The 24,296-nt window shown below is 51.8% G+C and overlaps 1 protein-coding gene across 1 annotated transcript in view; it reads left to right on the top strand.

The window, feature by feature from the left end:
- The first annotated feature begins 493 nt into the window (after window positions 1-493).
- Window positions 494-24,296, top strand: part of WDR1 (WD repeat domain 1) — a 47,705-nt gene continuing 23,902 nt past the window's right edge. The window contains exons 1-4 of the mRNA XM_032632228.1: window positions 494-694; window positions 1,156-1,277; window positions 11,399-11,489; window positions 23,688-23,835. Of these exons, the coding sequence (XP_032488119.1) occupies window positions 679-694; window positions 1,156-1,277; window positions 11,399-11,489; window positions 23,688-23,835 (377 nt within the window). The 5' untranslated portion in view covers window positions 494-678. The remainder of the gene's footprint in view (window positions 695-1,155; window positions 1,278-11,398; window positions 11,490-23,687; window positions 23,836-24,296) is intronic.

Here is a 24,296-nt window from a genome sequence, read left to right as displayed (position 1 = left end):
AAAGCACTCTCCTATGTTTACAAATCCCAAGCTGGCGCCTCACAGCTTCTGCAAACAGCAGGCGCCCACCCGGCCGGAAGGCTGGCGGCTCGGGAACGCCCGCTACGCAAACACAGGCAGGAAAAAGGCTTCCCCGGAGCGCTCCGCTGCTTTCAGCGCCCGCAAAACTTCCGCAAGAAGCAACCTCGAGTATCCCAACCTTCCGCCCACCCTTCCCCAGCGACCCCCACCCTCACAAACCTCGCCCACCCGCTCCCAAGAGCATTCTGACGCCCAGCGCGGCTGGCCCCGCCCTTTCACAGGGCCTCGAGTGACGTCACTTCCGGGGGGCGGGGTGCCCGGGGCGGGGCCCGCGCGGGGGGAGGGGCGCGGCCAGGTCCGCGCAGGCTCGCCGGGGCCGCAGCCTCCGAGCTGAGCGCTTGACTATATATGGTCAAAGCTGGGGGCGAGCCGCGCGCGGGGCCGCGCTTCCGGGTTCGGCGCGTCCTCAGCGGCAGCGCGCAGGGCAGGGCGCGAGCCGGCCTCGGAGACCCGGCCTCGGACCGCCCCCTCCGCGCACCGCACGCCCGGCGCCGCCTTTCGCCCCCTGTCCCGGCTCGGCCTCGGCCCCGTCTGATTCTCGGCGCGCGCGTCCCCGGAGGCTCTCGGCGAGCGCTGCGCGGTAACAAGTGGGCAAGGATGCCATACGAGATCAGTAAGTGCCGCGGCCCGGTGCCCCCAGGATGGGCTCTGGCCCTGCCTGGCCCCCTCGGCCATCGGCGGGGCGCGAGGAGCGGGCGGCCTGGAGGGGTCCCCGGGGCGCGGGGGAGGGGTGCGGGCGCAAGCCGGTGAGCGACCCGCCGCCCTCGGGGGCACCGCGCGGTGATCCCCGGCCAGGGGGACGCCCCAAAGTTAGCGATGCGGTCGGAGCCCCGCAGAGCCCCCGCATCCCTGAAGGGCCTGGTGGAGAGCGCGGACCAGGAAGTCGCGCCGTGCGCTTCTTCAAAGTGGCGACCGCCCCTCCGGGTGGAGGCAACAGGTGACCGGCTGAGACCGGCCCAGGGCCCCTCTCCTTTTCCCCCTCCCCTCCCCTCTCTTGCGCTCTGTCCTCAGCCCGGCGGGGGGCCGAGGCAGGGGCTGCCCCTCATGTGCCCTGCTGCGTTTGTGTCTCTGCAGAGAAGGTGTTCGCCAGCCTCCCCCAGGTGGAGAGGGGTGTCTCCAAAATCATCGGCGGCGACCCCAGGGGCAACAATTTTCTTTACACCAATGGAAAGTGCGTCATCCTAAGGAACATCGACGTGAGTACCTATCCGCTTCCCTCACCAGGCGCTAGTTCCTTCCCTGAGCGCAGCTCCTGGGTGAATTCTTACCCTTCCACCACCTCACCGGCTGCTCAGCGGCCTGGGGAGAGGACGCCACGCCCCCTCAGCCTTGGGAAGACACCTAGGAAGCCCAGGAAGACACCTTCAAATTTATACAGGCCCAATTCTCTTTCTTCGTGGGGAAGCTGAGGCTCATATTAGTTCAGTTCAAGAGAAGAAGGGCTCTGGGTTCGAGGGGTGGGACCTTGACCTTGGGGTGGTTGGTGACTTGGCCTCGCTGAGTCCCAGTTTTCTCATCTGTAAAATGGAGGTGATGAGATGAGGCTTCCCTCCACTTCCCCCGTCTGCCTGGGCCCCCTGAGTGAGACGCTACATCCCTCCAGCCCAGCATGCCTGGCAGACACCCAGCACTGGTTAAATGGCACTCGTGTGTAATCATTTCATATCCAGGGTCCCCTCAGTGTGGCAGAGCCCGGACTCACAGCCAGGCCTCTGCATTTCAGTCTGATCTTCCACCTACAAATCTGAGCCCCAGTGCAAAATCGGGAACCAGTGTTTTCCCATGAATCGTCTGCATGGGCATCCTGTACCCAGGCTGAGAATTTTTCTAGAGCCCACTCCTTGGGAAATCCTGGAAATTTTCCATTACTGCTCTGTAATCATTGAAATGACCCAGTCTGCCGGTCAGTCTCCCGGCTGCTAGGACGGCACGCAGAAATGTTTCTTCTGCCTGCCTCAGCTGAGTGGTGGGGTGGGGTATGGAAGCCAGAGGTACCAACATGACCATTTGGGGGTGTATGGGGGGGTTTCTCTTGAGCTTGGGGTGGGGCCTTGTGCACAGTTTGTAGGTGGGTGATTTTGATTGGCGATGCCCCCAAGGGATGTCAACTTAAATTCACATGTGTTGTGCATGATTACCCTTGGGGGGTTGGAACTGTCGCTTTTGAGATGCCAGTGTTCTCAGGAACCTCAGGGCTGGCTGAGGGAATGAAAGGGCTCTGTGGGCCTTGGTTTCCTTGTCTGTGAGAAGAGAGGCCCCTGTGTGGAATGAGGTACTTCTGGCTCTGCCCCCACCTCTCTGGTCAAGCCAAGCAGTCTGCTGGGAGACAGAGCTCCATTTGGCAGTTCTCCCTTGCCCAGGATGGCTGAGCATCTCGCTGAAGGGGGGTGGGTGGGTGTGAATGTGCCTTGAAGGTGCTAACAGCTCCTCTTCTAGATACGGATTCCTAGAAAGTGTATCCCGCCTTGCTCAGAACTGGGGGAAACATCACCAAGGACTTAGATCATAAAGATCTGGAGGTCTCCAGAGAGATCCTGAGATATTGAGAAAATAAAAGTTGAGATGGCCCTTAGTAGATAGATACTCACTTGTAGTTTGTCAAATAAAATGGGCGAAAGCATTCGCAGGGATACAGTACTGTGGAATGAATGCTTAGGTTTGTCCCTAACAAGTCACACACACATCATGGCAGGCTACACTCACTTCCAGATGGGAGGCCTCACATGAAGACCTACTGTGTGTCTGGAACCCATGAAAGGTTCTTAACCTTCAGCATCTCCTTTATACCCTGCCCCGCCTGCAGTAGACCCATTGCTCAGAACTGGGGTCAGGCTCCGCGAGGTGAAGGTAGCCAGTAAAGGGAGCTGCTTCCAGCGGAGAAGCTGTTTACAGCCACAGACAAGCACCCTCTTTGCAGGAGGCATTCCCTGACTTGTGGAACCCATTCTGCTTGTCCTTCTGAGCTTTCTATTCTTATCAGTACTCCAGAGTTTACCATTCTCTTTTGAGGGCGCATCTGCTTTCCTTTCCCATCTATTTGTAAGTTTCTACAGGGCCAGCACTGGGATGCCGATGTGTTCCTTCCTCTCTGTTCTGGACATACATCAGGCATTTAGGCTTTTGTTCAATGGGGGTGGGCCACTGGTACTTGAGTAAAGGTGGGTACATTTTTAATTAGGGCAGAGTACCCCTGAGAAAAAGACATGAATCTAATGAACATTCCGGAAATAGGAAGGAAGGTGATCTGGTTGGAATACAGGCTCAGAGTAGAGAAGAGACATGAAAGGGAGGAGGGGACCAGATCGTGGAATGTCCAAACAGATGTCTTATTGGCAGCTCATACTTAATGTGCCCAAACCATATTTGGGTTTCCCATGTGTCTGTCCCCAGAACAGCGATGCCACTCCCCAGCTGGTCAGGCCCCAACCTTGGACTTCTCTTTAGTTACCCCTTCAATGCCGTATTTAGTTCTTCAGTGAATCCTATTGACTCTACATTCAAAGACTTAAGAATCTGACAGAACTACTCATCCAAGCTACCATGCTCTCTCACCTGGATTGCAAAAACAAAAGGCCAAACTGGTCTTCCACCCTGGCCCTCCTCTAGTCTGCTCTCAGCACCACGGCTGGGCCAGTTATATTAAAATATGAGATCAAGTTGCTCCTTTGCTCTCCCCGACCCACCAAGGCTGATAGGGCCTTGCTGTCCAGCCTTGCACCTTTGATCTCACCTCACTGCTCACGTTCTCCCGCGGGCTTCAGGCATCCCGGCTTCTGTGCTCTCCCTGGAGCACGCTCCATATGGGTCTCAGGACATGGGCATTGCTGTGCCCTTTGGATATTCTTTCTTCAGATAGCTGCATGGCTCGCTCCCTGTCTTGCTTTATGTTTCTGTTTAGATGTTGCCATGTGGCAGGGGCCCCTCCTAAATAGCGCTCCCATCCTGGCCTTCTCTGCCCTTTGGTGCTAATGGTGCATTGGGAGCCAGCCAGCGAGCAGCCACCCTAACCTGCTATGTCCTGGCCTAGCACAGTACCTGGCATGTAGAGGGTGCTCAGTAAGTCATTTATTGATTGAAAGGCCTTGAAAGCCAGGCTGTGTCATGGAGATAATAGGCAGCCACTAAAGGTTTTACTGCATGGAAGTGAGAAAGGCTTAGCCTGGTTCAGGCTGCTGGACCTAAATTGTGTGGCATCCACCTTTATTAACACCAGGCAGGTATCAGACCCTTGCTGACCTTCCACTTGGAGCCACGGCTGTCATTCACTTTATTTCCTTAAAAGTTGTTTTGTGAACCCAGCATAACGGCACTTCTTAAGCTGGTAGAAAAGAGTGTTTCTTATCTATTTTCTTTCAACACATCTGATTGCCACACCTTGGAGAGGAAATTCTCCACAGTTAAAAGCATGCAGTGATGTGGCCGTTCAGAAAGGAGTATTCCAGAAGGAGGGAACCTGATACATTCTTAACTCTAGGCCTGCATCACCTAGATGTAGTCTGGGAAGGTTCCTCCCAGTGGCTATGAAGGAGCCTGTTCATATTCTGAACCGCCCCGGATCACTTACCTGTAAAACAGCTTTGGCAAGTGAGCCTCCTGGCAGAGGCCCCTCCACTGCCAGAAGCAGCCAGCAGATTTGCTACAAGGGCAAGTTTGGGGCTTGCTTTTTTAAATACCCAGTCCCTAAATTCCAGAACTAATATATATATTTTATACACACACACACACACACACACACACACACACACGTGTATATATACACGTGTGTGTGTGTATATATATATTTGGAAAAAATGATTTATATAAAGTTAAACTCCAGGGAGTGCAGTGTTTGTAGCAGTTTGACGTTGCTCTCCTTCCAGTCACAGGATCAGTGGACTCATCTCCTTGAACAGAGTATAGACCAGGTTGGGAGGTGTTGAACTTGAGTGCTGAGTTTCACGCAGAATGATCTGCTGCCAGTCATGTGCAGAAGGGCCCCTTGTGCGTCCCCTTCAGGTGGGGGAGAAGGACTGACCTCGTCCCTTCTGTCGCATTGCACGTGCCTCCGAGTCTCTGCCGCGTGCCCGGGATGACCGCCGCCCCACGGGGAGCACAGACACAGAAGACCCACCTGCGCGGAGCTCGCTGCCTCGGGTGGGAGTGAAACGGGCCCCCGGGTGACAGGAGGAAGTGGCGTGTTTGATTACCGCCTGGACAGAAAGCCAGCAGGCAGCACACGTGTGGGATCCAGGGCAAGGAGAGCACTGAGGAAACGGGCTCCGAGAAGGCCCCGGAGCCGAGTGGAGCCCAAGTGGTGGGGACGTGCCTCACTGGCTCCCAGGCCAGTGGCCCTCAGGTGCTTTGGATGTGACATCAGTGTCACCCCCTCCCCCACCCATTGCCAGTCGTGGTGCGGCCCCCCACGTGTCAGCTGGCTCCGGGTGGGCACTTCCATTTCTCTCTCCTCCACCCTTCCACCTCCACCTCCTTTACTTGAGCCCGAGTTAATCCTGTTACAAGTATTTATAAGCACCTGCTTTGTAGTGAAGCCCATGCCTAGTTCTGGAGACACCCCAGCAAAAGCCTGTCCTCACGGAGCTTGCCGTCTCCCAGGGAAACCAACACTCAGACGGGACTGATGCTGAAAGGAGGAGATGTGCCGTGAGGACTTCTGAGCAGCTGGGGGCCCGGGAAGGGACCAGTCAGTGGAGAGGGGGTGGCGAGAGGGCCCCGCACAGGTTGTGGAGTTTTGTGGCTGGAGTACTGGGGTTGGGGGGAGCGACAGGCAGGCAGGAGAGGGTGCGGGGCTCTGGTGCTGTGGGCTGGGCGGCTCTGAGACAGCCCGGCCTTGACCGGAGGCCACCAGAACCTTGAAAAGTTTCAGCAGATAAGCAGTGCGGTAGAGAACTGGTTCTGTATCTAAGATGTGAGGCGGGAGGGAGACCGGTTAGGAAGCTGCTCAAAGATTAAGGCATCATCAGCTGGTTCATCCGATCCTCGGTCTTGGTGTTGCCCACACACATTCCATCTTGCCGAGCCCTGCCCGCAGCCACAGTGCCCAAGATTAAGTCAGTGGTTCTCAGTGAAGCGGTTTCGCCCCCGCTTCCACCCTGCTAAGGGATGCTTGGCAATGTCTGAAGACATTTTTGTGCTACTGGTATCTAGTGGGTAGAGGCCAGGGTGTTGCCAAACATCCCACAATGCACAGGGCTGTCCTGCAGCCCAAAGTGTCAGCAGGGGTGATTGAAGAACCCCAGTAGGTAACATTCTAATGCACCAGGTTAGCCCTTTAAAAGAAGTGTGCCCTGAGTGCTTTGGGAGCAAGAGGGAAGGACCAGCTCTGCCACAGAGCCGCAGGGAAGGCTTCTGGAGAAAGGGCACTTTTGAGTTGGGTTTTGGAGGGTGAGTAAGAGTTCTCCAGGAAGGGCATTGAGACAGCAGAGATGGGGGGAGTCTAGACAGGGAGTACAAGTGCATGGAGGTTGAAGAAGTGGTGAATCAGACCTGGGCCCTGCCCTCTGTGGGAAGCTTTGTGGTTATAAGAATGACATGTAGTCCAAGGAAGAAAGTACTAAGGGCAGTGGGGAGGGAGGTTAGGGAAGGTAGTGTGAGCTTTCTGGGCTGGGAGAGATATTTCCAGCTTGGAGCATCAGAGAAGGCTTCTTGGAGGAGGTAACCTTTGCTTGAGGTTAAAAGATAATTAGGAGAAGGTTATCTGGGACCGGGAAGTAGGGGAGATATTCCAGACTGAGGCAGATAAAGGGAAGAGTCACAGCTAGCGATCTGATAGAGGAGGGAGAGGGTGGAATGGGAAATGGACTTTGGACCGTAGGTCCAGCTGTATGGCTGCGTTCCTTTGGGTGAGAGGGAGCCTTGAAGGTTGAGCAGGGCAGGCTGATCGCACTGTGTATGATAGTCACTGGTTCACTGCTGGACCCTGGGCCAGCCCAGAGGAGGTGCAGGTGCGGGGAGTTCTTTGGAGGAGTGAATGTACAATGCTTGGTGTGTTCTCACCACCCTCTGAGGCACTGTGATCAGGCTGAGCCTCTGGATTCGGACCTGCAGGTCTGGAAGCGCAGAGGTTTGTGGAGCTGCCTGGCAGCCGGGTCGCTCTGTAGTCATTCGAGTTGAGCCCTCGTCACCAGTGAGCAGAGCGCCCTGCAAGTTGTGTTTGCTGCACAGGTCCCACCACCAGCGCCTGCTTTTAGGAACTGGCTGTGTTTAGAAAGCCAGTGCTCTGGAAACTTAATCCTCCTGAAGGTCGTGCTCACTTTGCCTGGTTTGGAGGAGGCCCAGGTCCTTCTCTGGAAGCCTCCGCAGTGCTGTGTGCCACAGCTTCAGTGGTTGGGCGGCCTTCCCGATCCGTGACATGTCAATTGGGTCCACAGGGGGCCAGGTGTGCCGTGGCAAGCCGCCATGTACTGTGGCTGGAGCCACCCCTTAACCTTACCTGTAAAGTGCAGTGGTGACCTCTGACCTCAGCACCTGAGCCTCAGGACAAAGGAATGTGAGAGAGCCTTGAGGGGCTCTTTTACTGACTTACCCCCTGTGTTGTGGAAAGGTGTGAGGGAAGATTGCTTAGCTTGCTGCTGGGCGGGGGCTCCGCGCACAGGTCGGAGGTGGGCGTGGCCTCCTCCTCCAAGGCACCTGCACTGCTGGGCCCTGAACCAGCCCTCTGCAATGATGCGACCAGAGTTGGGACTTAGAGCCTGGCGGATCAATGGAAGGCAGAGGGGTCAGTTTACCAACGACATTGTCAGGATATTGTCCCGGTCCCAGGAGGGGCAGGAAGAACTGGATGGAATCTGGCTGGGGCAGAAAGACAAGGTGGGGTTGAGAGCTGTTGCAGAAGATGGGACAGGGCTGGGGCAGGCCTGCGGGGTGGGGGGTCACAGGTGGGGGAGCAGGGCAGGGACAGTCCCCAGGGTAGAGGGTGAGGGGCAAGGCTGAGGTGAGCCTGGGGTCTCGGTGAGATGACAGGAGGTTTTCACGGGCTCTGCCTGCCTCTGCCCATATCTGCTAGGGACCCACGGGCCTCAAATGCCAGGGCTTCCTCCTGGTTTCTGCACTGAAGTCCCTTGTCCCCTGATGGGGGCAGGGCAGGAAGGAAGTCCCAGGGGAGGGGCACGCCAGCCTCGCACCCTCTGGCAGGGCAGAAAACCCAGCCCTGCTCTGAAGGTCTCCCCGCGGCTCCTGGAGTTGGCTTCCTTCCCTTCCTGTCTCATTCCCCGTTCCCGAGTGCTTCCCCAGATAAACTGCACACCCCAAATCCTGTTCTCCCTGGAGATCGTGGAGCGGGGAGGGGAAGAACTGCTGCCCACCCTGAGTGTCTGAGTCCTGACCCTGCTGGTCTGTGATGAGCCTGGCCTGCAGTGGACACGTTGGGCACAGGGAGGCATCATCTTTGGCTCAAGTAGCCGGCCTCCCTGTGTGCGGAGCAGCAGGGAGGGGTTGCTGCTGGTCGGATGTATTATGTTCTTTATGTTCAGCCTGGAGAACTTGCCCCCAGTTGTATTGGGAATACGGACGAGGTGCTGTCTCATCCAGCCCAGAGCCTGCTAGGAGGCCGAGCCTGCTGGGTGGGGATGACCCTGGGGTTTCACTCACCCTGACCATTTAGGGGCAGGACTTTTAGGGGCAGGACTTTTAGGGGCAGAACTTCCTCCCAGAGCAGCTGCTTACTCATCTTCCACCAGCCACTCACTCACCCTCTAAGGGCAATGCCAGGCCGTACATCCAGCATGGGCTTTGCCCTCGAGGGGATGGCTTTCCTATCCGTAGCGCCCACATGTGGGTGTGAGAGTCCTCGGTCATCCTCGAAATGGACGACTGAACAAGAGCCATTGTGGCGGCCTGGCCACAGACCGCTTTTGCCAGCTTCTCTGTGAGGGAAGTTGTCTCCGTTATAATGTTCGGGTACAAAGGACTAACCTGGGGCCATGGGACAGTTGGGTTTAGACGGACCGTTAATGGATCCTGGGGGTCATCATTTTATTGAGGCGTAATTTAGGTACAATAAAATCCATTCCGTTTTAAGTGCACAACTTGAGTTTTTGACAAACTGATACTGTCCCATCACCACCGCCATGATCATGGTACAGAACGTTCCAGTTACTCCCAAAAGCGCCCCTCTTGCCCCTCACACTCTGTCGGCCTCTCCACCCTCCCCCCAGACCCTGGCGGCCCCGACCTGCTTTCTGTCACTGTGGGCTTACCTTCCTAGACTTTGATCAGAAAGGAACCACGCAAGTGTGTTCTCTTTTGCATCCGGCTTTGTCACTTAGCGTAGGCTTTCGAGGCTCCTTCCTATGGTTGAGGGTATTTAGCAGTTTGTCGCTCTCTGTTGGCCGAGTCGTGTTCCGCTGGATGAACAGTGCGGTTTGCTTCTCTAGGCACCTGTGGGTGGATGTTTGGGTTGTTTCCACTTGGGGGCTGTCACGAACCTTCAACCATGTGTGTCTTCTTGTGGACATGCGCTTTTCTCTGGACAAATACCTAGGAGTGCAGTCGCTGCGTTTTTGTATAAGTGGAATCTTCATAGATAACACGCTGGACTATTTTCTGGCTGTATCATTTTGCATTCCCACCAGCAATATATAAGCATTCCAGACTGTACCCCACCCTCCTTGCCAAATTGGTGACATCAGTCTTAATTTATTGACTCTAGTGAGCATGTCATGGCTTCTCATTGTAGTTCTGATTTGCATTCCCAGAAGGCTAACGACATTGAGCGCTTTTTCATGTGCCTGTTTGCCATTCAGAATATCTTTGGATGCCTGATATATTTCTAATTTCATTAAACAATGTTTATTCCTGCAATGGATTAATTTATGAACCAACATACATACTGTATCATATGATGCTGAGTGTTAAGTCCTAGGGGGAAAAGGACTATGTAAACTTTTTCCCAAAAAAAAAACACTTATTGAGCATCTGTTGTTATTTGCAACTGCTGTGATGGCTAAAGAGATAAATGCACATGAAGCAGGTCAAAGAAAAGTTGGAGGAGAGGGGCAAGAAGGCCAGGGACTGGTATGTCATAACTGCCTTAGGGACGTGTGAACTGCTTTGCAAGCACAGGAGAGAGAAGCACAGGAGGCTTCGCGCAGATTTCTCCTCAGTTAGGCCTGATAAGTGGGTGTTAGCAGGCAGGGAGAGGCGTTGCTGGCGAGGGCATGGCATTTACGGAGACAGGGGGCTTACAGGAAAGGCAGGAGTGTGGTTGCCGGGGCTAGATACTAGGGGGCGCTTCTCCGGGCTTACTCTGGTGGGATGGGGGGCGGGATCCAGTGGCCGGGAGGCTGAGAAGAGTCCAGGCCTCTGACCTTGTCGAGGGGCATAAGGAGGGGGTGAGGGGGGAGACAACGGGGTGGTCGTAGAGGTGGGGTCAGTTGGGGGTCAGGTTAGGTGTGCCTGCAGCAGCCTCCCTGGGACCCGATGTGTCCACAGCCTGTGGGAAGCTGCCTCTTTTCCACGGGCACTTGGCTCATGGAAAGCTGTCAACGGGTATCAGGGATTAGATGGCTCCGTCTTTCTTCCCTCCTGGGAGAAGGCTCGGCTGTGGAGACAGATGGAGAGCATCTCACAGCACATGCTCCAGGTTTGCTGAGAACCGTTGGTTGTGTGTGCAGGGGTGAAGGGAGTGCCGTGATCTACTTAGAGTAAATTCTACGTTGAAACCTTACTGCTGAGTAGCAGAGATGCTCCTGGTCCCAGATGCTGGCCCTGTTCTTGCTGCAGAGTCCAGCCAGCCTTGGACTTGTGCCACAAAAGGCAGTTTCCCAAACAAGGGATTTGGACGAGGAGAGGCTCCTAGCTGCCTGCCCCCCTCTGTTGCCGCACCTCCAGGCCAGAGGCTCTGGTTCGGGTCAGACACTGCCTGGCAGCCTGTGATAGAGTTGGTTCTGAACAGGGGAGACCCGCTTTGGGGGAACTGGACTCAGAGAAGGCAGCAGCAGCCGGCAGCTCCCCAAAGTGGGAGAAAATGAGAGTCATAGGTTTTTTTCTAATTTTTTTTAAGTTTCTAATGAAACTTGTATTTCCTGTATATATTTCACAAGTACATATTTGCTTGTACTCTGGCAAGGAAGGAAAAGCAGACAAAGGCAAGAAAATCACCTCGAATTTTATAAAAGAGTTAAAAACCACCTAGAATTCTATGACCCAGGCAGGTAAGTATACTTCTGGGATTTTTTTATGGAGGTTTTGACTTCAGTATTTGTGTGTGTGTGTATGTGTGTGTGTGTGTTATTTTCCCACCCGAATCCATTAATCCAGAGAGCGGAAAGCAGTTTGCCTGCTTCTTGGTTCCGTGTTCATTCTGGTCTCCTCCCTGCAGAACCCGGCCATTGCTGACATCTACACGGAGCACGCCCACCAGGTGGTGGTGGCCAAGTACGCGCCCAGCGGATTCTACATCGCCTCTGGAGGTACCTGTCTGTCCTCGCGCATGGCTCCTTGGTCCATGTGGTGTGCCGCTCCCCTCCCCCCAGTCCTGGGGCCAAGCTGGGCGCCTGGCTTGGGAGGGTGGGGGGTGGAGGAGGAAGAGGGAAGACCCTCCAGGATGGGGATGGCAGGTGGGGCGAACGTGATGAGTTTCAGTTGGGGCTGACAAGGAAAGGGTAAGCCAGCAAAAAACCCCTTTCCAGAACTCTAGCTGGCCGTGTTCCAGCTGGTTCCAACTCTGAGGTCAGTGGAGATGCTCACGTGAGGTTGGCTGGAGGCCTCTGCGGGCAGCTGTACCGTGCGTGATGTATCGGAGCCCATTTTGTGTGTGTGTGTGTTTCTGACTTGTAGCTTTGTCTCATGTCACCTTTTGCTGTTCCGTTCCCCGTACCGAGCACACCGCCAGCCTCAGGCAAGCACTTGTTCCATTGGTGGTCAGGGCCTTGGCTCCATCCAGCCGGGCCTAGTGGGAGGCTGGGCAAGAGGAGGGACATGAGCTCATCACATTGTGGATGCTCTATTCACCCGATTCCTCGAGACTGGTCTTTTACTATTTACAGATGAGAAAGGGAGGCACACAAGTTAGCGTGGCTTACCACGAGTCTCCCATTCGTTCATTCATTCATTCATACACTCAGCAGATGTTGGCTGTCTTGCCTGTGTCCAGCCTGGTCTCAGGCCCCATGAAGAGCCAGGTGGATGAGCTGATGTGGGCCTCGTCAGCCTCCCTGGAGAGTGACAGAAATGAGCAAATTGCTGAAAGAACTAACGGCCGGTGGGGGAGGGCCGGGATCACACACCCCGCTGGCCGGTTGTCTACAGTGCCCTCACTCCCTGCGTGGCAGGCAATGCAGACCTGTCCCGGAAGGGGTCGCCCCTTCCTAGGTATGCAGCCTTCCCTAAATAACTTACCTTCCTGGGCCTTAATTTTCTCTTCTGTAAACTGGGACTGTTAGTTCCTACCAGATCGGTTTGGGGAGGACCCAGTGCAGCAATGCATGTACAATGCCTGGGGCAGCCCTGGCACTGGTGGGCACCACAGGGGACTGTGGTGTCTGTCACTGAATGCCCGGAGGCACCAGGGGTGACAGGCGTGGCTGGCTGACGGCTAAATGCTGGCCGCCCGGGGTTGTGTGTGAAGGGTTCGGCCAGGAGCTGGCACAAAGTGGTCACTTAATGATTTTTATGTTTAGACCTACTCTGACTCCATCTGTAAAACTTGCCCTAATTTACGTCCTACGATTTACTCTAGCCCTGTGATTTCCCCGCCCCCCCACCCTGCCTGCCAGCAGAACTTCCCTTCATTTAAAGCGCTATGATTTGGGGCCTGGTGCCTTCTAAAACCGTGTCTTCTCAGGAGAGAAGTGTGCTTGGCACAGCTTCCCTGGGCTGCTCTTTGAGCTGTGGCCCGGCTGCTGAATCACTCATGAGCCCAGGCCTGCCCTCCGGTCCCCAGGCAGGTAGTTTAACCAGACAGGATTCACGGTCTTCAAATGCTGGTGCAGAGACTGTTGCAAAGGACAGTCCACAGAAGTAAAGGCTCCATCTGACGTCTTCCTCTCATACAAGCGCCCTGACTTGGTGGGGGAAGTGAGGGAGGTTGGGCTGCAGGCAGGCGTGGGCGGTGTATTTTATGTTTCTAGTGAGCTGGCCCTTTGAATGGAACAAAGACTACAAAACATTTACTGCAGAGATTAGGGCTCTGGGCTAAACATAAAAATAGTGTGGTGTGTAGGGTTTGGAGATGAGGTGCTGTGCCCTCTGGCTAAGTGGGTTACCCGGCACCCGGTGTGCCTGGGGTGGGGCTGGGGTCCCTGAGGGCAGGGGTCCCCGTACCTCGGAACCCTGCAGTCACTCCCAGACCGGTTTCCAACCTCAGATCTGCGAGTCTTTAGATCCCTGTAAGTCTGGCTGGTCCACGTTCTGCAAAATGATCGACCTTCTGGAAGGCCCGTGGGAGGAGCCCATGCCAGGGGCTGGACCCCCAGCTCTGAATGAGACGGCAGTCTGTGCCCTGGGGGAACCCTGGGTCCTGTGTGATGTTCTCAAGGGCGGAGCCATTCCGGGGCCCGATTTCCCTTTCTAGGGGATCTTCCCAGGCTGCGGGGTAGAGGCTCTCGTGGATAGGGTTCTCCGTGCCCTGAGAAGGATGTGAGGGTTGCTCAGGTGAGGCACGTGGGAGGAGAGACCAGGCCGCAGAGCCAGAGCAGGTGTGAGCAGAGGCCGCCCCACCCGCTGCTGCCCCCAGCAATGCCTGGTGTGTGTTCCACACCAAGGCGGGGTGGGGGGCAGGCTCACCACGAACGGCCATTACCGGATGCAGCTTATTGTCCCGGGAGGAGACCTGTTCCCAGTGTGCAAGGAGGCCTTGTTGGAGGGAAGGAGCCCCTTCCCCGCTGTCACCGTCTGTCCGCCTGGCACTGCGGTGCTTTTCGATCCGTAGTCCTTGTAAGTGCGTGGATGTGTGTGTGTGTGTGTGTGTGTGTGTGTGTGTGTGTGTGTGTGTGTGTGTCTGCCAGCAGATGCCTGGTCTGTGCTGCGCCCCCAGCACCTGGCACAGGGCCTGGTACCCAGGTGCACCTTGTCAGGGCCGCCCTCGTCGGATGGGGCCCTGAGTGCCTGGTCTCCAACCCCACTGTCTGTTTCCAGCCCTAGCTGCTTCTGAAAAGAATCAATGCATGAGTTGGCCCATCAGAAGAGGGCTGATGGTCCGGGCAGGAGACAGTGGGAGAATGACTAGGATGCCTGGCCTGGAGGCGGGCTGGGCTGAGGGAGGTAACAGGCGGGTTGCCCGTTGAGTTCAAGGGGTGGAGAGCGGCTCCTGCTGTCTAGGGGGTGGGAGGGGAACGGGCTTCGGCCTTGTGCCTGCAGACACTGTGTTCTCCATGACTCCATGTAGCGCCCTGGGCTGACCTGAGCACGGGGACCACACAGCCCGGCGTGTGCGTGAATGTGAGCACACACGTGTGTGTTTCCTTCCTGTACACACTGCTCCTTTTCTGGCTCCGGCCTCTGCCCCTTCCTTTTCTTTCCCCGTTGGCCCATTTATTCAGCCAAGGGACCTTAACTGGCTCAGGGCAGCCTTGGAGCTCGCCTCGGGCAGTGTGCCAGGCAGTCTGGCTGGACCTCATCCAGAGACCAGGGCCCCCGGACCCCCTCATTAGTGCTGTTCACAGGGAGGCTAGCATCTCATCTGTGCCTCGGCGGACGTGAGCCCCGCGTGTTTTGCCCACGGGGAGGGGTCTCCAGTGGCTTCTGCAGAGCCTTAGTTAATTCACTGACAGTTAGAAACTAACTCTAACTCGTTACAAGTGTCTCCGGTGTCCCTGGGGGCTAGTCTAAGGCTTTATACATGTTGACATCATTTTATCGTCACAGCAGCCCTCTGGTGCATGTTATCCCCCTCTTGTGGATGCAGTTGTAGTGGGTGTTTTAGGCCTACAGAGCCGTGTGGGGCAGGGGCCATGTCTGCAGCCGACGCCCACCCTCGACTGGACCCCGAACAGAAGTTGAAAGCTGTTCCCACTGGAACAGTCCTGTAGACCTTGCGTTCAGTGCTAAAGTGGCCAGGGGTCCTGGATACAACTCGAGCTTACATGCGGGGGCAATTGGCCCAGACCTATGCGGGGCTGATGTTTTAGCCTCAAGAGTTAGTTTAAAATGCTCCACTTTTCTTCCTTATTTGGAAGTCAGTGCTCAGTTGGGAAGGGGATGTGTCGGGGTTGGTGCTGGGAACTTGGTGATGGGATGGTGGTGGGGAGAGAAGGGGGTGTTACTTTAGCACCGATCTGCTGCAAATGCTGCAGTGAGAACAGGCCTGGCGTCAAGTTCTGCCTGTAGCGAGACTCCTTCCAGCAGCCACCTGCGTGTCCTCACAAGAGGGTCTCACTCATGGCTCAGCCATGAGTGGTGGGATGGTGCCTTGCTCTAACCCAGTAGGGGCTTCCGATTGCCCGAGGCGGGGGAGGAGCTGGGAGGAGAATGGGGCCTGCAGACCCAGGTGGGGCCCCCGTGCGGGACCCAGCATGCCCCAGGCTGCCCAGCTGCACACACAGCAGTACCCTCGTTTGTACTGATGACTGCAGCCCCTGCACGGGAGATGCAGTATCACTAGTACTGTCATGTTTTTACAAATGAAGATCTTTAGCTCCTGAGTGTCCCGGGGCCCGTATGCCAGTTAGGTAACCCTCCAAGGAAAGGAATACAGTCATATCCCAAGCTGCTTCCTGGGCGGCGGGGAGGAGCGGGGGTTGCCACCGTGCGTCCCTGGGCTTCTTTTTTTTTTCTTAACATCTTATTGGGGTATAATTGCTTTACAATGGTTGGTTAGTTTCTGCTTTACAACAAAGTGAATCAGCTATAACATATACATATGTTCCCATATGTCTTCCCTCTTGCGTCTCCCTCCCTCCCACTCTCCCCATCCCACCCTTCCAGGCTGTCACAAAGCACCGAGCTAATATCCCTGTGCCTTGCGGCTGCTTCCCCCAGCTATCTAGCCCTTACTACGTTTGTTTAGTGTGTATATGTCCATGACTCTCTCTCGCCCTGTCCAAAACTCACCCTTCCCCCTCCCCTATCCTTAAGTCCGTTATCCAGTAGGTCTGCGTCTTTATTCCTATCTTACCCCTAGGTTCTTCATGACATTTTTTTCCCTTAAATTCCATATATATGTGTTAGCATACGGTATTTGTCTTTTTCTTTCTGACTTACTTCACTCTGTATGACAGATTCTAGGTCTATCCATCTCATTACAAATAGCTCAATTTCATTTCTTTTTAAGGCTGAGTAATATTCCATTGTGGAATATGTGCCACATCTTCTTTATCCATTCATCCGATGATGGGCGCTTAGGTTGTTTCCATGTCCTGGCTATTGTAAATAGAGCTGCAATGAACATTTTGGTACATGACTCTCTTTGAATTTTGGTTTTCTCAGGGTATATGCCAAGTAGTGGGATTGCTGGTCATATGGTAATTCTATTTGTAGTTTTTTAAGGAACCTCCATACTGTTCTCCACAGGTGGCTGAACCAATTCACATTCCCACCAGCAGTGCAAGAGTGTCCCCTTTTCTCCACACCCTCTCCAGCATTTATTGTTTCTAGATTTTTGATGATGGCCATTCTGACTGGTGTGAGATGATATCTCATTGTAGTTTTGATTTGCATTTCTCTAATGATTAATGATGTTGAGCATTCTTTCATGTGTTTGTTGGCATTCTGTATATCTTCTTTGGAGAAATGTCTATTTAGGTCTTCTGCCCATTTTGGATGGGGTTGTTTGTTTTTTGTTATTGGAGCTGCATGAGCTGCTTGTAAATTTTGGAGATTAATCCTTTGTCAGTGCTTCATTTGCAAATGTTTTTCTCCCATTCTGAGGGTTGTCTTTTGGTCTTGGTTAGGTTTCCTTTGCTGTGCAAAAGCTTTGAAGTTTCATTAGGTCCCATTTGTTTATTTTTGTTTTTATTTCCATTACTCTAGGAGGTGGGTCAGAAAGGATCTTGCTGTGATTTATGTCATAGAGTGTTCTTCCTATGTTTTCTTCTAAGAGTTTGATAGTTTCTGGCCTTACATTTAGGTCTTTAATCCATTTTGAGCTTATTTTTGTGTATGGTGTTAGGGAGTGATCTAATCTCATACTTTTACATGTACCTGTCCAGTTTTCCCAGCACCATTTATTGAAGAGGCTGTCCTTTCTCCACTGTACATTCCTGCCTCCTTTATCAAAGATAAGGTGTCCATATGTGCGTGGGTTTATCTCTGGGCTTTCTATCCTGTTCCACTGATCTATCTTTCTGTTTTTGTGCCAGTACCATACTGTCTTGATTACTGTTGCTTTGTAATATAGTCTGAAGTCAGGGAGCCTGATTCCTCCAGCTCCTTTTTTCGTTCTAAAGATTGCTTTGGCTATTCGGGGTCTTTTGTGTTTCCATACAAATTGCGAAATTTTTTGTTCTAGTTCTGTGAAAAATGCCAGTGGTAGTTTGATAGGGATTGCATTGAATCTGTAGATTGCTTTGGGTAGTAGAGTCATTTTCACAATGTTGATTCTTCCCATCCAAGAACATGGTATATCTCTCCATCTATTTGTATCATCTTTAATTTCTTTCATCAGTGTCTTATAATTTTCTGCATACAGGTCTTTCGTATCCTTAGGTAGGTTTATTCCTAGATATTTTATTCTTTTTGTTGCAATGGTAAATGGGAGTGTTTTCTTGATTTCACTTTCAGATTTTTCATCATTAGTATATAGGAATGCCAGAGATTTCTGTGCATTAATTTTGTATCCTGCTACTTTACCAAATTCATTGATTAGCTCTAGTAGTTTTCTGGTAGCATCTTTAGGATTCTCTATGTATAGTATCATGTCATCTGCAAACAGTGACAGCTTTACTTCTTCTTTTCCGATTTGGATTCCTTTTATTTCCTTTTCTTCTCTGATTGCTGTGGCTAAAACTTCCAAAACTATGTTGAATAAGAGTGGTGAGAGTGGGCAACCTTGTCTTGTTCCTGATTTTAGTGGAAATGCTTTCAGTTTTTCACCATTGAGGATGATGTTTGCTGTGGGCTTGTCATATATGGCTTTTATTATGTTTAGGAAAGTTCCCTCTATGCCTACTTTCTGGAGGGTTTTTATCATAAATGGGTGTTGAATTTTGTCGAAAGCTTTCTCTGCATCTATTGAGATGATCATATGGTTTTTCTCCTTCAATTTGTTAATATAGTTTATCACATTGATAGATTTGCGTATATTGAAGAATCCTTGCATTCCTGGAATAAACCCCACTTGATCATGGTGTATGATCCTTTTAATGTGCTGTTGGATTCTGTTTGCTAGTATTTTGTTGAGGATTTTTGCATCTATGTTCATCAGTGATATTGGCCTGTAGTTTTCTTTCTTTGTGACATCCTTGTCTGGTTTTGGTATCAAGGTGATGGTGGCTTCGTAGAAGGAATTTGGGAGTGTTCCTCCCTCTGCTATATTTTGGAAGAGTTTGAGAAGGATAGGTGTTAGCTCTTCTCTAAACGTTTGATAGAATTCACCTGTGAAGCCATCTGGTCCTGGGCTTTTGTTTGTTGGAAGAGTTTTAATCACAGTTTCAATTTCAGTGCTTGTGATTGGTCTGTTCATATTTTCTATTTCTTCCTGATTCAGTCTTGGCAGGTTGTGCATTTCTAAGAATTTGTCCATTTCTTCCAGATTGTCCATTTTATTGGCATAGAGTTGCTTGTAGTAATCTCTCATGATTTTTTTTATTTCTGCAGTGTCAGTTGTTACTTCTCCTTTTTCATTTCTAATTCTATTGATTTGAGTCTTCTCCCTTTTTCTCTTGATGAGTCTGGCTAGTGGTTTATCTATTTTGTTTATCTTCTCAAAGAACCAGCTTTTAGTTTTATTGATCTTTGCTATTGTTTCCTTCATTTCTTTTTCATTTATTTCTGATCTGATTTTTATGATTTCTTTCCTTCTGCTAGCTTTGGGGTTTTTTTGTTCTTTCTCTAATTGCTTGAGGTGCAAGGTTAGGTTGTTTATTCGAGATGTTTCCTGCTTCTTAAGGTGGGCTTGTATTGCTATAAACTTCCCCCTTAGAACTGCTTTTGCTGCATCCCATAGGTTTTGGGTCGTTGTGTCTCCATTGTCATTTGTTTCTAGGTATTTTTTTATTTCCTCTTTGATTTCTTCAGTGATCACTTCATTATTAAGTAGTGTATTGTTTAGCCTCCATGTGTTTGTATTTTTTACAGATCTTTTCCTGTAATTGATATCTAGTCTCATGGCGTTGTGGTCGGAAAAGATACTTGATACAATTTCAGTTTTCTTAAATTTACCAAGGCTTGATTTGTGACCCAAGATATGATCTATCCTGGAGAATGTTCCATGAGCACTTGAGAAAAATGTGTATTCTGTTGTTTTTGGATGGAGTGTCCTATAAATATCAATTAAGTCCATCTTGTTTAATGTATCATTTAAAGCTTGTGTTTCCTTATTTATTTTCATTTTGGATGATCTGTCCATGGGTGAAAGTGGGGTGTTAAAGTCCCCTACTATGAATGTGTTACTGTTGATCTCCCCTTTTATGGTTGTTAGTATTTGCCTTATGTATTGAGGTGCTCCTATGTTGGGTGCATAAATATTTACAATTGTTATATCTTCTTCTTGGATCGATCCCTTGATCATTATGTAGTGTCCTTCTTTGTCCCTTTTAATAGTCCTTATTTTAAAGTCTATTTTGTCTGATATGAGAATTGCTACTCCATTTTTCTTTTGGTTTCCATTTGCATGGAATATCTTTTTCCATCCCCTTACTTTCAGTCTGTATGTGTCTCTAGTTCTGAAGTGGGTCTCTTGTAGACAGCATATATAAGGGTCTTGTTTTTGTATCCATTCAGCCAATCTGTGTCTTTTGGTGGGAGCATTTAGTCCATTTACATTTAAGGTAATTATTGATATGTATGTTCCTATTTCCATTTTATATATTGTTTTGGGTTCGCTACTATAGGTCATTTCCTTCTCTTGTGTTTCGTGTCTAGAGAAGTTCCTTTAGCATTTGTTGTAAAGCTGGTTTGGTGGTGCTGAACTCTCTCAGCTTTTGCTTGTCTGTAAAGGTTTTAATTTCTCCATCAAATGTGAATGAGATCCTTGCTGGGTAGAGTAGTCTTGGTTTCAGGCTATTCTCCTTCATCACTTTCAGTATGTCCTGCCACTCCCTTCTGGCTTGTAGGGTTTCGGCTGAGAGATCCGCTGTTAACCTTATGGGGATTCCCTTGTGTGTTATTTGTTGTTTTTCCCTTGCTGCTTTTAATATGCTTTCTTTGTATTTAATTTTTGACAGTTTGATTAATATGTGTCTTGGCGTGTTTCTCCTTGTATCTATCCTGTATGGGACCCTCTGTGCTTCCTGGACTTGATTAACTATTTCCTTTCCCATATTAGGGAAGTTTTCAACTATAATCTCTTCAAATATTTTCTCAGTCCCTTTCTTTCTTTCTTCTTCTTCTGGAACCCCTATAATTCGAATGTTGGTGCGTTTCATGTTGTCCCAGAGGTCTCTGAGACTGTCCTCAGTTCTTTTCATTCTTTTTTCTTTATTCTGCTCTGCAGTAGTTATTTCCACTACTTTATCTTCCAGGTCACTTATCCGTTCTTCTGCCTCAGTTATTCTGCTATTGATCCTATCTAGAGTGATTTTAATTTCATTTATTGCGTTGTTCATCGTTGCTTGTTTCATCTTTAGTTCTTGTAGGTCCTTGTTAACTGTTTCTTGCATTTTGTCCATTCTACTTCCAAGATTTCGGATCATCCTTACTATCATTATTCTGAATTCTTTTTCAGGTAGATTGCCTATTTCCTCTTCATTTGTTAGGTCTGGTGGGCTTTTATCTTGCTCCTTCATCTGCTGTGTGTTTTTCTGTCTTCTCATTTTGCTTATCTTACTGTGTTTGGGGTCTCCTTTTTGCAGGCTGCAGGTTCGTAGTTCCCGTTGTTTTTGATGTCTGTCTCCAGTGGCTAAGGTTGTTTCAGTGGGTTGTGTAGGCTTCCTGGTGGAGGGGACTAGTGCCTGTGTTGTGCTGGATGAGGCTGGATCTTGTCTCTCTAGTGGGCAGGTTCACGTCTGGTGGTGTGTTTTGGGGTGTCTGTGGCCTTATTATGATTTTAGGCAGCCTCTCTGCTAATGGGTGGGGTTGTGTTCCTGTTTTGCTAGTTGTTTGGCATAGGATGTCCAGCACTGTGGCTTGCTGGTCGTTGAGTGAAGCTGGGTGCTGGTGTTAAGATGGAGGTCTCTGGGAGATTTCCACCGTTTAATATTATGTGGAGCTGGGAGGTCTCTTGTTGACCAGTGACCTGAAGTTGGCTCTCCTACCTCAGAGGCAGAGCCCTGACTCCTGGCTGGAGCACCAAGAGCCTTTCATCCACACGGCTCAGAATAAAAGGGAGAAAAAGTAGAGAGAATTAGTAGAAGTATGAGGAAAGAAAGAAGGAAAGGAGGAAAGGAAGGAAGGAAGAAAGAAGCAAAGAAGGAAAGAAAGGAGGGAGGGAGGGAGGGAGGAAGGAAGGAAGGAGGGAAAGAAGGAAAAAAAGACAGAAAGAAAGATGATACAGTAAAAATAAAATAAAGTATAATATAGTTATTGAATTAAAAAATATTTAGAAAAAAAAAAAAGGGACGGATAGAACCTTAGGACAAATGTTGGAAGCAAAGCTATACAGAGAAAATCTTACACAGAAGCATACACATACACCTTCACAAAAAGAGGTAAAGGGGGAAAAATCATAAATCCTGCTCCCTGAGACCACCTCCTCAATTTGGGGTGATTCGTTGTCTAAAGGAGGGAGGGAAGGAAGGAAAGAAAGAAAGAAAGAAGGTAAAGTATAATAAAGTTATTACAATTAAACTTAATTATTAAGAAAAAGAATTTTTAAAAAAAAGTCATGGACGGATAGAGCCCTAGGACAAATGGTGGAAGCTAGAGTATACAGACTAGATGTCACACAGGAGCATACACGTACACCTTCACAAAAAGAGGAAAAGGGAAAAAAATCATAGATTTCGCTCCTAAATTCCACCTCTTCAATTTGGGATCATTCCTTGTCTATTCAGGTATTCCACAGATGCAGGGTATATCAAGTTGATTGTGGAGCTTTAATCCGCTGCTTCTGTGGCTGCTGGGAGAGATTTCCCTTTCTCTTCTTTGTTTTCACAGCTCACAGGAGCTCAGCTTTGGATTTGGCCCTGCCTCTGCTTGTAGGTCGCTGGAGGGCGTCTGTTTTTTTCGCTCAGCCAGGACGGGGTTAAAGGAGCCGCTGATTCGGGGCCTCCGGCTCACTCAGGACGGGGGTTGGGGGATGGGGGAAGGAGGGGCACTGCGTGCGGGGCCGGCCTGCGGCGGCAGAGGCAGCGTGACGTTGCGGCAGAGGCCGGCGTGACGTTGCACCAGCCTGAGGCCCGCCGTGCGCTGTCCCGGGGAAGTTGTCCCTGGATCCCGGGAACCTGGCAGTGGCGGGCTGCACAGGCTCCGCGGAAGAAGGGTGTGGAGAGTGACCTGTGCTCGCACACAGGCCCCTTGGTGGCGGCAGCAGCAGCCTTAGCGTCTCCCGCCCGTCTCTGGGGTCCGCGGTTTTAGCCGCGGCTCGCGCCCGTCTCTGGGGTTTGCGCTTTCAGCCGCGGCTCGCGCCCGTCTCGGGGGCTCGCGCCCTCAGCCGCGGCTCGCGCCCGTCTCTGGGGTTTGCGCTTTCAGCCGCGGCTCGCGCCCGTCTCTGGAGATCCTTTAAGCAGCGCTCTTAAACCCCTCTCCTCGCGCGCCAGGAAACAAAGAGGGAAGAAAAAGTCTCTTGCCTCTTCGGCAGGTGCAGGTTTTTCCCCGAACTCCCTCCCGGCTAGGCGTGGTGCACTAACCCCTTCAGGCTATGTTCAAGCCGCCAACCCCAGTCCTCTCCCTGAGCTCCGTCCAAAACCAAAACCCGAGCCTCAGCTCGCAGCCCCGCCCGCCCCGGCGGGTGAGCAGACAAGCCTCTCGGGTTGGTGAGTGCCGGTCGGCACCGATCGTCTGTGCAGGAATCTCCCCGCTTTGCCCTCCGCACCCGTCGCTGTGCACTACTCCGCGGTCCCGAAACTCCCCCCTCTGCCTCCCGCAGTCTCCGCCCGCGGAGGGGCTTCCTAGTGTGTGGAAACTTTTCCTCCTTCACAGCTCCCTCCCACTGGTGCAGGTGCCGTCCTTATTCTTTTGTCTCTGTTTTTTCTTTTGCCCTACCCAGTTACGTGGGGAGTTTCTTGCCTTTTGGGAGGTCTGAGGTCTTCTGCCAGCCTTCAGTAGGAGTTCTGTAGGAGTTGTTCCACGTGTGGATGTATTTCTGGTGTATCCGTGGGGAGGAAGGCGATCTCCGCGTCTTACTCTTCCGCCATCTTCAAGGTCCCCCCCTCCGGGCTTCTTGACACCCATGCGGGGCTTGAGATCCCTGTGATGCCTGGAGAAATGTAGAGACCCCCTTTTGGTCCTCATGGAGGCAGCAGGCTCTGATTGACGGTGGCTGGGTGTTGTTTATCTGATGAACACACACGCCTTCTCCCAGCTACGCCCGGCCAGCTCCAAAACCCTGGGTGGTGCTGGGTGGCCATGCCTTGTGCCCACGTGACCCCGGCACAGTGGTGAACGTGGCTCTCGCCGCCCTGTTGTGTCCGCAGATGTATCTGGGAAGCTGAGGGTCTGGGATACCACGCAGAAGGAGCACCTCTTGAAGTATGAGTATCAGCCTTTCGCTGGGAAGATCAAGGACATTGCTTGGACGGAAGACAGTAAGAGGATCGCAGTGGTCGGGGAAGGAAGGGAGAAGTGAGTCTGGTCTCGACCCCTCCTGCCTGTATCCCTTGCTTTGCTTTCTTTCCCGCACGCCCCCGGTGGGAGGGGTGCGTTGACGTCGGTGCAGCTTGGACTGGTGTGTGTTGAGTCCTGTGGGTACTGGGCTTCCTTCAGGGTGGACTTCGGCAACACACGAGGGAAAACCACACGTAACCACGGGGAACCCCCAGGGTTTGTCTCTGGGCCCAGGCACCTTCTCTGATCTGATGTCCTTGGCCCTTCACCTCCCAGAACCCCAGCTGTCCTGCCCACGATCCAGGCAGCAGGAAGCAGGAAAGGGAGCAGGTGAAAGTGATGCAGCTCCTAAGAGTGTTATCGGGGTCCCTCCCAGCAGCAACGCCACGACCACACCTGCCAAGAGTGAGGCCGGATGTGTTCCCTAGTTGGGCACACCCCATGGCCACCTTACTGAGGAGGGAGGAGGGGGCGACAGG

This window comes from Phocoena sinus, chromosome 5 (assembly GCF_008692025.1).
Source record: "Phocoena sinus isolate mPhoSin1 chromosome 5, mPhoSin1.pri, whole genome shotgun sequence".
Lineage (NCBI taxonomy): Eukaryota > Metazoa > Chordata > Mammalia > Artiodactyla > Phocoenidae > Phocoena > Phocoena sinus.
Note: the sequence above shows the minus strand (reverse complement) of the source record. Positions and strands in the feature narration are given on the sequence as shown.